This window comes from Osmia bicornis, chromosome 4 (genome assembly GCF_907164935.1).
Source record: "Osmia bicornis bicornis chromosome 4, iOsmBic2.1, whole genome shotgun sequence".
Taxonomy (NCBI): Eukaryota; Metazoa; Arthropoda; class Insecta; order Hymenoptera; family Megachilidae; genus Osmia; species Osmia bicornis.
In genome coordinates, this window is record NC_060219.1 from 8700187 (window position 1) to 8717186 (window position 17000).

The 17000-nt window shown below is 42.2% G+C and overlaps 1 protein-coding gene across 1 annotated transcript in view; it reads left to right on the top strand.

Annotated features, from left to right (window-relative positions):
• LOC114873280 (teneurin-a) overlaps window positions 1-17000 on the top strand; it is a 447603-nt gene that overhangs the window by 151259 nt on the left and 279344 nt on the right. Inside the window, 2 exon segments of the mRNA XM_029181455.2 lie at window positions 757-815; window positions 11969-12214. Coding sequence (XP_029037288.2) covers window positions 11980-12214 — 235 coding nt within the window. The 5' untranslated portion in view covers window positions 757-815; window positions 11969-11979.

The window sequence follows — 17000 nt, forward strand, 5'->3', positions numbered from 1 at the left end:
GATTATCCGACCGGTAAACACGGCGCATTGTTATCGATTGGGCCAACAATCTGCTGCCCCCCATATTGACGCAATACTGCCTCGCACTTGCATAATGAATGGTTGGCTAATGACCCTACGGAGGTTGCGGGAACCGCAGCCAGAGGATGGTAGGCCCGGGCCTTGAAGTACTTCCGGCATCAAACATGCACCGCTCGCGGATCCTCGGGATCCATGGGTCTAGCCCACTCGGCCGTGTATCGTTCCTCTTCGTAATAGGAGCACGAAGGCCGACTTTAATTCTTCATTAAGCGCGTCAGCGTAGAGGGAGAGAGAAAGAGAGCGGATAACTCGTGGCCGTGGCCAAATACGTTCCCTGAATATCCGGCACACGATACCGTTTCGAATAAATTTATCACGTTCCGGCATAAATTTAACGACGACTTCCTGGCCGGCGCGAACTTAATTCACCGTAAATCTGGATCTGCCCTCTTTCGAATCTTCTTACGTAACGCAAGCTTAACCTTACCTGCTTTGAAAGCAACGCGTACCTACTTGGATTCAACCCTTTCTCAACGAATAGCACTATGGAAGTGAAACTATTCTTGCGTACGAATAGCCACTGTATAAACCCGTAAAATTTAAATAGCAAGTTGTGTCTTTTACGATGACCATAAGTCAGAAATATAAAGTATGTTCTATGTTATCATCCCAAAAAATCGTAATCAAAATTTTTGCAATAGAAGTATTCTGAAAATATGTTCCTTTGATTTTCAGCTTTGCAGAGCACGCGGACTCTAACAAGCAGATTCTGACCACCAGTCTGACGTGTCACTGTAAGTACCTTATATTTCATTTAAAAAACACTGATGAAACGCTATAACCTGGCGAAGAATAAATTGAAAAAAAAAAAACAAGGTATCATCCGTGTGCTTTTGTCAATTGTCTTTATAATTTGCACTTTGAACGAGTGCTCGGAACATTATTAACAACGCTTTGAGATATTTAATGTTGGCGTAACGCAGACACCAAGGTCGTTATATAAGTTATACTTTAATACTTGTGATTCTTTTGTAGCCAGATTTCCGTCACTTTAGCAAGCTGTGTGACGAGCAACCGCGTAGAGAAGAACGACACAGGAGTCGGTCGCGACTTTCCCATAGAACTTCCACTTTTCTCCCTCGTCCACGCAATAACGACTCTAATCTCCTTACGTTTCCAAGCTGTTTTTGCGGACCGAATGAAAGTACTTACGGCGTTGACCAGTCGGCTATAAGGGACTTACAATTTACTTCCACGTAAGAGGCTTTATGCGGCGCACTGCGCGTAAAACGTTGCGCTACCCAGAAGGACTTTACTTAACGTTCATTCCCCTTTACATTCACTGTCGCCGGAAAGTAGCGTGGCTTTATTGCATGCAACACCTACCTTTCGCGATACCTCTCTCGGCCCGTTATAATGGGAAAGAAAGGTAGTTGAGTTTTTTCTTCCTCCCAGTCGAAACGTTGGAATTACGCGTTCTCAAAAGCCACCAGACGGTTACATGCCGTTACGAAAGCTTCTTGTTCTTGCGTGTATTGGAAAACAAGCATTGTTATGGGGTTTACTTTGTTCAAGTAAAAGTGTCTTTAGTTTAGCCACGTAATAGGTTGTAAATGATTTGATTAAATAAAGTTTGATAAGGCTAACTTGAAATTATTATTGAAATTTAATTTTACAATTTAAGTTTTTGATTTGCCATCTCATATATTGATGCCATCTGATATATTGATGTATGTACATTAAGCTGTTAGATTATACCTCATCTAACGCTATTTTTATCTGTTAACATAGAATATGTTATAGGGCTCAAACCCTCCATAACGCTATAAGTGTTATGTGGCATATTCTTCTTTATATTATAAGTAAACCTTCATTGTTTAAGGGATTTAGTTCTCCTTCAGCTGTGAGATAAGTAATAACGATATTGAATGTAAAAACTATATAAACTACTCCAGTTATCACCGGCCTATATTGAGTATCTTCTGTAACGAATAAATGTACTATAAAAAATAAAAAAATAACATATTCTATGTCTAAAGAGTTTTTCACATCAATATAGTTTAAATATTCATTCACGATCCAAACTGTACCAATTAGTATTCGTGAACTACATTCAGATACGAGTATCAAGAATCGTAAGGGATATGACGTACGATATGTCAGCCGCGCGCGATGTCTGACTATAACGATCCGTTACTACTTAAGCGTTAAGCATTTCCTTCCCATTAAACACGCTCAAAGTACTGCATTCTTTTGCTACCTTTCTCTTGTTAAAAATAAGTCAAAGCTTTTATTCCATTCATTTCATACCTTGTATTTTATAAAAAGAATTAAGAAAGTTTATCATTTATCGTTTACGTAAAGAGCACAAGATCAACATTACCATTCCCGGTAATTGTAATAGCTTTCACTTTACATGGCTTCAATTATTGCAATGCTTTCTGTTGAAATTTCATTACGCTTAGTATCTCGAGTCAGCTGGAAGGAGAAAAAGCTGTTTCCACGCATTTTATGAGCATCTCGTCGAGTGAATCATCGTGCACTCTTGTTTAGACCACCCTCGGGACTTTCGAAGAACAATCCAATTTTCAAGGCCGTCTCAACGTAGCGAGGATATTGTTTTCCAGGGGATTCTCGAACGATTGCACGAATGTCCTGATTTCTGACCGCTTTTCCGCGCACGATACAAACGATCGAACAAACGTACAACAGTGTACGCTATTCGAGTCGTCTTCGGTTTCGATTTCGCGTTAACCGGTGAAATTTCAGAACAATTCGAAACCCGTTTCGTAACGAGGTATTATCCCGGTCGTATAATTAAATGCACCAGCGATAAAGCATATTCAACATAATTACAAAAATCAATCGCATTTCTAGGATTACCGGGTCCGATGAACGGTCAAATTAATTAAACGTATGTACGAGTTTCCAACGGTTTTATGGCGATTCAAATAAATAACCTAGTTTTATCGGCCATTTTAATTCATTTGTAACACGAACGAATTTAATCAGGAAAATAATACTTAAAACGTGTATCAAAATTTATGATACCAATATAATTATTCAATTTAATCTTGGATTCTGTTTCTCATTCTTCAATCCGTAACAATAATTCATGACAATACGCCGTCTCACCGGTGAACGAAGAAAAAGTGTTTTCAGCCCGCGGCGGGAAATCTTTTAATTAAGCGCTTCTCTCATAAATGAAGGAACGTTGTGTAAATCTTTGGAGTGACTCTCTTAAAATATTTTTACACCCTGCGGCTTCTTTCGTTCACGAATGCTTCTTTCTATTTCGACAATTTAGTTTCTTTCTGCTAGACGAATTCTTGTCACTCGTCATCGTTGAATTACCAATTACCATGAGAATTTACAACTTGCCTTCCAATCCAATCCAATAATGCTCTCAACCACGACTGATCATTCATCTTGGTCAAAAGTCTCGAGAAACAGATCAGGATGGCTATCTAGCAACATGGAATCTAGACGAAAGAGTCGTTCAGGTCGATGTTAGTTAGAAACAATGGTCGACCGGTAACCAAAGTGGGTTTACGTAACAGTTAAGTTTCGCAGTAATGTCTGTACCAGGGGATACGACTCTGAACCGTCTTCCCTGGCCGGCGCGGCGGCGTGTGACGAGAACGCATGGATTTACCTACCATTTGGCAAATGAAGACGAAACGCCTCGTAGATTATCGGTGCTCGTGATACACCACCTCTCACCCTGAACCCCAAACGCGTCCGTGAGCTTCCTTTCGCGTGATCGAACCGTCTGTTTGTGAGAGACTCGGAATTCGTGTCTGAGTGCCTATACCACTGTACCTTACTCGCACGTGACTTGATTTAGTGTACAGTGTGATCTATGAAATTAGAACATACCATACCCAAATCTGAATTAGGACTGGCTAAACATGTACCACTAGAATCTAAAGTCCAGAATTATTATTTTAAAAATAATAATTTTTCTAATAAGTTTGAGGCATTTGTATTGTGCTACAATTTAAGAGCATCGAAATTCGCGAAAGGAAAACTTTTAATTTCATGACGCGATGGTGATACCATCGAACTGTCTCATCCCTTTTTATAGCTTCCAGCTTCATAAACATTTTCACCGATGTTTTCTGCAATAAAAGAAAACGATACCGCTACCTTCCCTGGCTTGAGTTCCTAATTTGAACGGTAATCCTGGGTAATGCAACAAATTTCCTCAGAATTCTGTCAACCAACAAATACCATATACTAACGCGATAATCTTCCAACACGATCACGTACTAAGGCCACGAGAACGTATTCTCATTGTTACTGCAATAAATGAAAAATTCTCTTTACAGTTCCAAAAGGAACAACATTATTTCTAACGAATTCAATTCTTAACGAGAGTCGAAAGAGGCCAGCGAAATCATCTTCAGGAACAATTACGAATCTCAGCAGGGAATAAGAACAGGTGAGGGGTTTGCTCTCGGTGCCAGGAATAGAGGTTGACAATCAAGCTCGCAATCATAGCAGTCAGAGCCACGTTCTCTCTTTTCTGATCTCTCAAACGAGTCGGTCGCCTCTGAAGAGTAGCAGCAATGCTTCAGTTTGCCTTCGACAGACCGGTGCCTTTGAACTTTGCCGGCCATCGAATGTGGAAATTCTTCTTTGTAATCAATTAAACGGTAATTTTCTCTCTCTCCATCTTCTCCTTTTCGTTTCCCTTCTATTCGCCTACCTGCTTTCTCCAACGCGAACTCTATCGTTTCGAACAATGAAACGATTCCGCTCGTCCTTTTCGTCGTTCATTGACGTTGTTTAATTGGTGTAATCATCGTAACGACTCGCTCGTTATCGTTAGAATCAAATTTATACCGGTTACGTTCGGAATTGCTGCGAACTTTTTCCAGGAAATACTCCTGTAAACATCGTGAAAACAATTGGAGCGTTTACAGACGGGGCAGGATTTTACGAGTAAATATTTCTCGCGTAAAAGGTATACTGTTCTAACAGAAACTTGCTACGCGAAAAATAAAAAATAAAAGAAGCAAGAGACAAAAGTATCCGCCTTTTGAATCCCGGTTCTGTGTTGGATAACAAGGATAATCTGGCACGGTGAAAATGTAGACTACAACGCGTAGCTTTGTTTAATTAAAAATGTAACCAGAGTTCGCGGGACGGATGTTGAAATCTATGAAACTATACGGTATTCTTTTTTCTCGTTATTTCCCTATCAAAAGAGAGCTTTAATCTTCTATGCCCCTATGTATCTTTGAAATAACGTATCAAAATTCAAAGCTTTCTTTGTGCCATCCCTTTTGCTGCGTACTCTGGTGATTTATTATAAAAATTACATTATTACAGAGTGGTGGCACAAATATTGTCCCTTAACGACTCGTATGACCCGGAATTATCGTATTATTTTTTTATAACAAATTACTTGTGAAAATTTATTCCTATATTATGATACGCCTTTAATTTTTCTTGCTACCGATACAAAGTTTTTACAATTTTCTGTAAAATTGCTTACAGTATTCAACTTGTTAGTACAACGTTGTACATCTTCGACGTGTCGTGGTTTTGCAATCTCGGGAAGCAAACAAAATTTATGAGTAAATCGTTTCACCGTAACGTTACGACCTCATCCATCCTCATCGATTATCGTTGTTTTTAATATCTTCCCTCCCTGTCCGCGTGAATCCACATCGTTCGCGTTTACAGTCACCTTTTCGAATACATCTTACGACGTGGACGTCCGATAATCACTTTCCTGGATAATTTAAATCGCGCTAGACGCTGCTTCGAGTATCTTTCTTAACTCAAAGTCTCGTTTAGAGCTTCCGGTTCTTTTTTCTTGTTCAAATTTTAAAGACTGTAAACTTCCACGAAATAAGGTTTTTCATCTCACGAAACAGGTTAAACAAAATCAATCCGGCATCAGTCACAGCCGTTGAAGTTTGTTACACGGTCAGAGTTTATGAAAGGAACGTGACTTTTTCGCCTTCAAATTTCGATCAAATTTCCCAGTCTTTGTTGGACGAAAATGTTAGTTATCACCAAGGATATTTGCACAACGAGAAACAATATTATTTCCTATTCAAACCGAAACTCCCGTTTCGCTATTCAAATTTCGTTACGTACAAACTCTACGTTTCGATAAATATGTTTTCAAAAACCGAACAAACTTTCTAGCATTCGCATGGGCGGTGAAAAGGTCGCGTTAAAAGCGAAGCATTCGTTCCACCAACGAAATTTGAATAAAAGCGTGCAACAGTGAAAGGAAAAAAAAGGCAATGATCCTCTCCATACATAGTAAGCCGAATAAAAAACGAGCATACAGACAGGTGCATCACAAACGAACTGAAACACGTCGAGAGCCGAACGTTTCTCGCCATAGAATTGCTTAACGAGCCTCCAGAACTAATCAGGGAGCCAAAGGACGTGGCTCAATATTTAAATTCATCTTTGTTCCGCGATCCAATCCGTCCGTGACGAAAGTTAACGAGACGGTGTTAATTAAATCCAACACGTTGAATCCTGACCGGTGGGAAAATTTGACAATGGCACAAATACAGAGGCGAACGTTGCGCGAACGCGTGTGTAGGCGTTTACAAGAGAGCAGGACGTCGTTGGTCGAAGCTCGATGAATCGATGACCGCTTTTAGTAATGATGTGTACATGGCAGATCGTCCTTTCCCGATGGAACGGCCGATGGGGTCATCCTAGGACGCGGCTGGTGCGCTCACTCGTGTGTAGCGGCAGCCAGAGTTTGCCAAGGGGGACTTATTACGTCCCTGGAATTACCATATAAATTATCGCGTGATGAACCCAGCGGAGTGCGAAACGGTGCACGCTCTGGCCTTTGTCGAGGTTTCGGTTATGGTTAATCGGCCACGCCGTTTAATTGACATTCTGCGCCGCAAAATACCGCCTGTCCCGCGCCTCGTGTAATTTTCTTCGTCTCCTGCCTGCCTGCCTGCCTGCCTGCCAACCACCCTGTTACACAGCCTCGCGTTCACTGATCGGCTTCGATTTCTCCCAAACGCGACCATAGCCGCTTCTGTCTTTTGATTATCTTCCCAGAGAAATTTGGGCTGTGTAACGAATTCTATCAAACCATCGAAGTAGGGATACAAGAAATCTGTCCCTCTGCGATTTTCCTTCAAGATTCAACGCCATTACCCGCGACGTCGTGCGTGTATTCTCCGCAGGCGTATTCAGCCCGCGATGCGTACCACGGCATATGCATAACTTAATCGTGGGATCTACGTGTGTCACGTACGAAGTAAATTTAACAGCACGCGTAATACACGGTTCTAGTTGGAACAGACGCGCGGTAATTAGCGGTTATTCAAATTTTCAGGATCCTCCGTGAAGAGGATCGTCATTGAAGTCCGGGAGAGGAACGTTTACAAGGCTTTATCGACGAGATTACAGACAGACATAATTATCCCAGGTTGGGTATATCATGGTGGCGTGAATAGAAGACATCGCGGAGACGGTGTCTGAGCGTTTAAGATCCAAACTATCGTGCCTGTTGACGAGGACGATGAATATGCAAAACTTTGCGTCACCTGTACGGCGACCGGCCTCTATGTTTCATGCATTCAGATGCCCTACTTACGTTTCTTCCTGCTCTCTTCTCGTCTGCAGAAAGGATTGAACAACGTGGCAGCGTGTCGGCTTCATTAGGTGCCATTTAAAAGGTCTACATTTTGCAGGGAATTCCCGCCACGAGCGGCGTCCATGCAAATCCCACTCAATTCGCGAGAACGCCGGCAAACTCTTAAAGCCTTTTATAGGATGGCTTCTCTAAGACTGAATTCGTGGCCTGAAACTCGAAACGCTATATTCTTCAACCAGACCTTTTACCAGCTGACTTTCTCGCGATTTTACGTGCACACCGTCGACGATGCTGAAGACTTTTAACCTACCTCTAAGAGGATACGCAAGATCATGCTGAGTGATTTATGTATGTATACGAAGGTAAAAAGTAGCTCGACAGTTCTTGGAAATTATTTGGAATATCAATAAAATTGAATAAAAAAATTTCTGAGAAAACAGTTTGAAAACTTATCGGTAAATTTTGAAGAATAAAAGGGAGCTGAAACAATTCGTTTAAGAAATTAGAGCCATCGTGACATTGTTTGCCCGAGGAAGCAACGGCGTCATATTTCACGCACGAGCGCAACCTGAGAATCGTAATTGAACGAAAGGGGGTGGAAGAGGGTTGGAAAGAAGATTCGTTGGACACATCCGACGTCAAGGCGAGCACGAGCATTAGGGAAAAAGTTATTCTTATTACCGAGCTAGGTCACACGTGTATATTATTGCCAAGAAGTTGCCTCCATTCCACGAAGAACAGGCCAGGCCAGAACGTGAAAGTTTTCCGATACTTCCTTAACGACGATCTCGCGTCACTCTCATAAGACGACCAACATGCATTGTCTACGACTGAACCTTCCTTCATTTTTACCAATTACCCTTTATATTTCTTTCTCTTCATAAAATTAAAAATTTCTTAAACTTTAGATAGTTTAACGAAATGCAAAGAAATTGTTTGAGTTAACAATATAAAGATATTTTCAAGTAGAATAGAAAATTGAAAAGATTTTCAGGACATTTTCAGTATAAAGGATCGTCTTCCTGGAAAATATCTCAGTTAAAAACTCAATAATAGTTGTACGAGGGTTTTAGAAGGGCTGTTTCATAAAAGGAATAGATAGTTCTTTTTTTACATGGCGAAAGAATACACGGTTATTTCCAAGCATCAGGAGTATAGTCAGCAACTATAGGCTTCTACGTAAAAGTTCTTATATTGTACGAGACTGTCATATTATCGGTCGTTAATGCCACGTGTTATAACTTATAGCAATAAGAGTGGCCCATGGTTCAATGCCTCCCGTTTATGGATCCTTACGAAAGTGTTCTATTAAAAGGGTGGATGCTGTTCTTAATACGCGAAACGAACAATGGGAGGCCAGCCAGCGATCGTAAAATATACTATACATCATAAAGCGTTTTATTTATCATATAATGGCCATCTTTTCGATGCAAGACGATGCTTAACATTTTTACATGATCCAAAATTGCATCGATATTGAAACAAAATTTTCGACAAAGAATTAAACTTCACTACGATATAATCAAAACAGGCAGATAAAAAGACTCGAGAAACCCTCTGAAGCCAACAAGCATCGAAACCGAACAGTGTAATAGCTAAACACAGAGTAAGCTAATTTTAACATCCCTTCCACTCTTCAACATAGTTGAAGCACGTTCAGGGTGGTTCGTTCGTTAGCTCGACTTAAAGCAAGACGAGTTTTCCGATTCACTTACGGTTTGACGAGTCTCCCACGTTCCCTGCTCGCTTGCACACGCGAACGAAGGAGTAGCTGAAGGGCCGACAAAATAAAACATCGTAAAGCACCCTCGTCTGTGGAGGATGCGACCTGTTAGCCGCTATTGAAGCAAGTGAGAAAAGTGGCTGCGAGAGGTGGTGGTCGGCGATGCATAAGGGCGCGTTTCCAGAGGACGGTTTTATCCCAAGCCGGCGAGTATTGAAATTTATTAAGGTAACTACCTAACACCATGGGATATTTCCCTGGAAATTTCGTTCTGCGAATCGTCATGGCCGCGTTGATGAAACACACGATTCCAGGCAAACGAATGCTTGACCAACGTCCACATTCATTTCTTTTTTTTATTTCACTTTTTTCCTAAACTTTTGACGAACACGAGGATTTTGGTTGCTCTTAATTTTAACGCTGCCTGGTTAAGAGTGTTTTTCAACGACTCCCGAGGCTGAATATTTATTTGCTCTTCCATAGAGATGTTGAACTTGCACGAGTGTTTGAAATTGAAACGTTCCGCTGCTGGTTTCCGAGCCGTGTAAAAATCTACGATAACTGGTAAATTCCACCAACCATCATGAGATTATTCGTGATCGTTGGTTGAACACAAATACGTTGTTACGAACATTTTACTAACATTGTTAGAAATTTAAACGAATTCAATGTATTAAAAGAGTAATCAATTCGAAAACGACGTGTAACGGTACGACGCCGATTAATTGGAATCTAACCGAAGAAAATTGTTCTCTTTGATGGATTTTATGAAGTATTCAAGTCGTTCTTCGACTTCGACTCCCTCGACGAAAAGAATCCTCCCTGTCCAGAATATTTAATTACTCTGCTCGCACACCGTGCTGAGAACAGGGTCTCCGAAGATCGATAACATCTTGAGCGTGTACGGGATCGGATAATTGAGTGGTGGATACCTCTCGAAATTCCCATGGAGACGTCCTCACAGTGAGTAGTTCCCCCTTGATTATCGAGACAGCTGATTAATGCTTCGAGCTACGATTCGAGGAGACCGATCGACCATCTTAAGATCACTCCTTGTGTTCCTTTGACTATGAAATTTCGTCGTCATCGACCAAACAGGCGTATCATGGAAATATATTTATTATCACCGAAGAAGAAAACCGAGCGATAGCCATTTCAGAAAAATAATAGTAATTACCTTTAAATCCTAATACAACAACTAAATCAGTCAAGTATTTCTTTCCCTTAACGGGTTAAAATTTGATTTCATCTCGTATATCATTATTTTTCAGATAAATAAATCCTCCCGGGACAAACAGTCTAATGGTAACATAGTTTGCATAATACAATGTCCTTGTTTTGCATCGATAAGGGACGGGTATCGGAAAATTCTTGCAGAACGTTACAAAGTAAACACGGCTGTCGGTGTCGAATCGTGAATTATCCGTATTCAATATCGGCGAGCAGGCAATTCGATTTCATTCAACCTCGAATGACTCCCATCGACGGCCGTGAATGCTTAATGAGCCGACGTTGTTTGCCGTCGAAACGCTATCGAGTTTCCATGTTTCAGGGGCCTTCGATCTCTCGTAGCTTTCATAATGAAAATACGGGGACACGAAGCGTTATTTTGCGGCTCGATAAAATCCCTACTTCACGAGCCGGTGATTATCTGCTGAAAAATACAAATCTATGCCTATTTAATTTGTTAAAAAAAAAAGAAAAAAAAATACAGAAAAAAGAAACTCGAATACACCGTGCAGAACAAGTTTCGAGTGCCGTTTCAGGTTTAGTAGAGTTTGTTTTTCTTGGTCGTTCGACGATGTAAATACAAAGGGAAAGCAATTTGTCACGGTTAAGCGAAACCTGATGTTATTTCAATTATTTCCTGATCGATCACCGTTGACAATTTCGTATCGGTCAAAGGGTGACACTGTTTGTTGTTGCGAATGTTTTAACAACGTTTCACGCGAATATTTCATCGTTAAAGAGAACAACAATAAGGATAAATGAATTATATTCTTGTACAGTATGAAATTCTCCCGTATTATGTGTTTGTTTTAATGCCGGTCATTGATGCAACGCGTCAGAAGCGATCTACTTGCAAATTTAATTTTCAACCGTTTTAAACGTTGATTGAAACTGAAGCTTGCAATGCTGTTATAATTATTTAATCAAACTTTCCTTGATACAAAATAATTTATCGCCGTGGAAAAGCGAAATACGAACAACATATCAATAAAATCATATATTTTGTACCCAAATCTATTCTTCATCCCCCATTTTTTTATTTCTAATTTAATAATACGTATCTGTATCTAAATACCTACAAAAGCGTACGTAATCATGAATTTTTGCTTTGTTGTCACAACTGGTACACGTCATTAAACTGTTATCCATATTCGCTCGTACAAAACACGATGTGCTTGCACTCGTTGCACCAAATGCACCCCATGCACAAGTTCACCCTCGAGTTCACCTTCAACCGGTTCGTTCACCCTATCGAACGGATGCGTTCGCGGCTGATGCACCCGATGCACCCTAAATCAGTTCATTCACACGCAATATCGAAAGCGTGGTTTCATTCACACCCCATGGTGTACCGAGTTATAGGTATACTGACCGTCGGGTAACCGATTTGCTTGCAGATGCTGCAGTGATGGACAGCGAGGGCACTTTGGGCCGCGGCCACGGAAACGGGGGCCGTGGACTGCGCCGTCAACGGTCCCTGGAATGGCGTGAGAGGCGCGGTTACGGACCCAGTGCCCAATCGAGCAGCGACGACGAAGAGAACTCTCGTCATGCCGTTGGTCCCACCTCGACCTCGTCCGCTGGAAGAGGCGCTCGAAGTCCGGGCCAGGTTTTTGCTTCACTCCTGGCGCAGCAGTACGGAAGTGAGTGATGATATAATTGATATTTGATGCCATGATCGAGAACCTTGAGCGCGAAGAAAAGTTTCGCGGATCTAGTTTGCCGTGCGTAACTTGTGTTTGAGGAGAGAATGGAGTTCGATGGCAGTTTCCAAGGAAACTATGAGTAATGACGGACGTTCAATATTCGGCGACTTGAAAAATCCTTCATCGTTGTAGAATTTTGATCTTCTTTAATGGCTACTCGAAGTTTGTAATTTTTTAGACTTTTCAGAACTTTGGAAAACACAAGTAGACTTGATAGGAATCGTTAACAAACTGATATTAGATACTATCAGCTTTCCTGCGCAAACATTTTGCTCATTTTTCAAGTAATTCTCAACTTATTCGGGAGAACTTTTCCTTGCTAATCTCTAAACGTCTCGAAACTTTCAACTCAAACGAAGCCGAGGGGTCTTCATTAAACGAAAGCAGCAGTCGCGACTCGTCGAACCCTACTTGCTCCTAGATAAAAGAAATTAACGTAACGATTCGACTTGTAAGCCAGACCAGTCTGATTGGATGACCCTTCCTCCATTTTCTTCCGCCTCGATTCAAACGAACTTTAACGAGCGACTTAATGAGCAACCTATGAACTTCGAATCGTAACAATTAAACGATGGCGCGGCTGTTGGTCGCGAGAATCGAACGATGCAGAAAAACGGCCTCGAACAGGTAGGTACCGATCATCGAATAATGACCTGTCGAACCGAGAACGATTTAACGATACACGCTGGTGGTCGATAACTCTTTTTTTCTCTCTTTCTCTTTTTTTTTGTTGTTTCCTTCGAGTCGATCTGCTGCCGCCGCCAATAATAAAGTTCAGAGTGGCTCGTTCATCATATTCCATCAAACGTTCGCGCAACCCACCCCTGGCCATTCAGTTTGCCTCCCTTAATCTTCCTTCGACTCCCCGGCAAACGCGTAGATTAAAGGATTTACGAAATTAGTTTTACTTGCTCGCGTCGTCTACGAGCGCGGCCGGATATTAAGTTTGACGGTAAAATCCAGATTGCCGGGCGTCGGGACGCCTTCGTCACCGGTACGTGCTCGAGTAAACAAAGCCTTAAAAATAATATTTCTGTCCGCGCAACGCGACGCCTCCCCGAGAATAATCTCATTTCGTCGTCTTTGTCGTGATTCATTTGCGCCGCTGACGTATCAAGATGGAGCTTAACGCGTTAATTACTTTTGTTGTGTATCAACGTTGAATTTCACGCCAAGCTGAGATCGATCGAGTAACCTACACGTATCGCGTGAGTCTGTGGATTATAATTATGAATAATTACGATTACTTAAATCTAAGAAAAATGCGAAACAACGTTAATAACGTTAATAAGCTCTATATCTAGAGGAATAATGGTATTCCACGGTCTTTGTCATGATTCGTTTGCGTATTGTGTATCGATTACGCGACTCGTTCGCGGTATCCCGTATAAATATCGCGCGCCGCATAACTGCATTATCATTGATGGCTTATTTGGATTACTACTTACGCAAATAATAGTTTAATATCGCGCGTTCCGGTTGCACAACCATTATTTGACCTCGGATACAGCCGGATATCCCGATTAAATCTACAAATTCGGATCTCTACCCCTGTACCCCTATTGTGCGATCACTGTCGTGCTCCCTAGTTGTTTCGCGTAATCGTTGTGTTTCGATGAATTTTGAAAACGTGTCGACTACTCTTTTACACCATCAGCTAGAGGGAAATTCGTTCCTCTTTCACTAGTAACCCCTTGATCTTCGACTCGACTTACCGTTTCCCTGAAAGTTTCATCGATTCGTCTTGAAGTTGGACAAAATAAACGAGGAGGACGAAAAAGGGGGACAGGTTAGAGAGACGGAAGGGGCGAACTCAATTAATACCAGTGCTCGGTTTATACTATATTTCTTGGTTGCGGTATCAAGCGAGCCAGCAACCCACCTCACGTCTGTCTGCATTTGTTCCAATTCACTTGCTGCCGATTACCGCTCCCTCCCCTCCTCGATACGCCACGACCCCACATCGTCGTTCCCCATTTTCATCCCCATTCCTCTCTCCACCATCCCTTTCCACTTTCCGTCCTGCAAACTCATCCGTTGCTCGACTAGTCCTGATTCGCCATGGCATCGACGTCGATCTAACTACGCTATCGAACGCGACGATGCACACTCGCGGGTGTAATGTAGGCCACTTTGGTTAAGGAGAAGAGTTCAACTTAGAATCTCCTGTCTTCAGACTTAGGAAGGCTAAATTGCACCTGCTCAGAGTTGCGCAGCTTGCGAAGCGACTCGATGCTACCATGTTACCTTCTTTTCGTTTCTGTTCGCTGGTTACCGTGGTTCGCCGTTTTCGTTGTTCTCCTTCTGGTCGATCGATAGGAGGCGGCTAGCGTTTCCCGATACGAGCCGCACGAAACGCTTCTCGGCTGTTGTTGCGAGGTGCACGCTTGATTGCCGCAGTGCAGACATCGCGTCGGGCCAGGCCGCCTTGAAATCGCGAGGTTAATTAACCCCTGGCTGGTTGTGTCGGTCTCGAGGCTGCCAGAGATAATTGATGAGAGCGCGATAGATCATGGAAACGCGATCGATTTCGTTCCGCGAAAAGGTGCAGGCATGGGGGAATCCCCGCGAAAATCGAGCGAAAATCCGAGCTTTAACCAGGGGCAGGCTCGCAGATGGCTCTGCTGTCTGTCTGTCTGTCTGTCTGTCGGCTGTTTCACGGTTGGCTCGCCTCGTCGCACCATGTCCAGCCAACGGGGATTATGTTGCGTTAATGGCCACGTCGATTCAGTGAGCCACTCGGCTAAGGGAGAAAGGGCAGGCTTTCTACGGTGAAAAATAATCCGACGACATTTTATTAGGTATCGCCGTTACCGTTCCGTTAACGCGTCAGAGTGGTGGATCGCGTTACCGACGATTGGCAGGCATGTTACGACAGAGTAGTCCGCCTCCGTAAAATCCTGCATTGTCGCGTACCTCGTCTTATATCACGGATCGAAATACCTTTTACGAGCTGGATAGAGGGTAAGAGGGCAAGTAAAGGTTTAATAACGGTCGTGTCATCGTACGCCCCCTGCGTTACGAGAAACCGCACCGCATCTCCCTGTACAGGGTGTCCATAGGAAAGAATCTAACAAAAATTCACCCCTGTATTCAGCGGGTCGTTCTGAACAAAGAGTAGCGTACACATAAGACATTTTTTTCGTTTAGAATGAACTGCTGGGTATGTGTTCGAAGTTTATTGAACTCCTCGCTAGATACCCCGTAGGTGGTGTCTTTTTATCCACGTCCTCACGGTCATCAGTACATATGTACATATATTGATGTGGAATTGCGTGAGTTGCTGTCTCGAAGCTCGCGAGACATTACATTGTCGGCTCATAACACCGTCCACACGGTCAGCCACGTCCTGCTTCGCCGCTTTTCCTGTGGAAAATATTGACCACGCCACGATGGCGATAACGCGACGGGATAGTGTATAGCTTCCCGTGGCATTGTAAGTGTTGATTTTCCCCCGTCGCGTTTGCATAGACATCGCGGACTATTAATTTGATGCGGTCAGATATTGCTACAATAGGGAATCGTGGTGGAACTTGGTGCGTTAATTACTGTGCCAGCCTTCTCTGTTGTTATTGCTCGCTATAGTCAACGTTGAACGTTCAAACAGTCCTCGTCGAAACAAGATATTCCGAATAAATCTCACGTATCGCGTGGATTTTTATAAAATAATTAGAATTTAATGGACCACGCGACATTATGGGAAAGTCGAGTCGAAATCGAACGTTTTCAGATAGCAAAGGAGAATCAGAAATACTCGAGCTATCGTGAGTGAAGACGGTCGTTGAACTCGAATTTCTTATATCGCCATCCGACTATTTTTTTGGCTTACAATGCATTACATGGTCGAGGAACGATGTTAAGCCAAGAATAAATTTTTAATGGGCCGACGGAGGTTCCGGCTTTATAAAATACTGCCGCGATACATGCAAATGATCGAGATGAAGAATTAAACTCTGCGATTTTATCTGAAGTCATAATCAAACGATTCACGAGGACGCTTTAAAAGAATCGAAAACTTAAAAACTTGTTTTAAACGAAAAGAAACTTTCGATCGTTGAAATCTTTGGTAAAATATTACGTTTCGGTGTTCATAAATAATAACTTAACCCACGGGAAACGGACTGAACCTTGTTCAGAAAGGTTGCGACTTTTTACTTTTCGGAGAAAAAGATACTCGCTCCTAACTCAAGATTAAAGTTAACGACATATATGTGAAAGTTGGAGTAACTGAGGAGGCTAACGTACGAGATTAAGTAGCCGAAGTTCACGGTACAGGGAAACGTGGAGTCGAAGCAACGCTCATTACAAGGTAATACAAAAGTTTCAACGGAGAAAAGAGAACGCCGGTGGTTCGCCGTTTCCACTTATTCTTTCGTCGGCAACGGAAAGGAGAGGAAATCCACGGCTCTCAGGAGGGATGAATAATTTAAGGACGTCTGATCGTGCGATCGAAATTCACGTGTCTGGGAGTCGCTTTGAACGTCAAATTACAGGGAGGCTCTCTCCTCGACCGATCTCTTGAATAATTGTGTTACAGACGGTCGATCCATTTAAATCACTCTATTGCTGGCAAACGGTTCATTAAAATGCAGCCGATCGAATTTCTGTCAGAACGACTGCCCCAGACGTGTAACAAGAAAACTCTAATAAATCTTATCGATGCGCCTCTATAGTCTTGAAGAACGATAAAATTTTAATTATTTTTTTATAGAACTTTGTTATA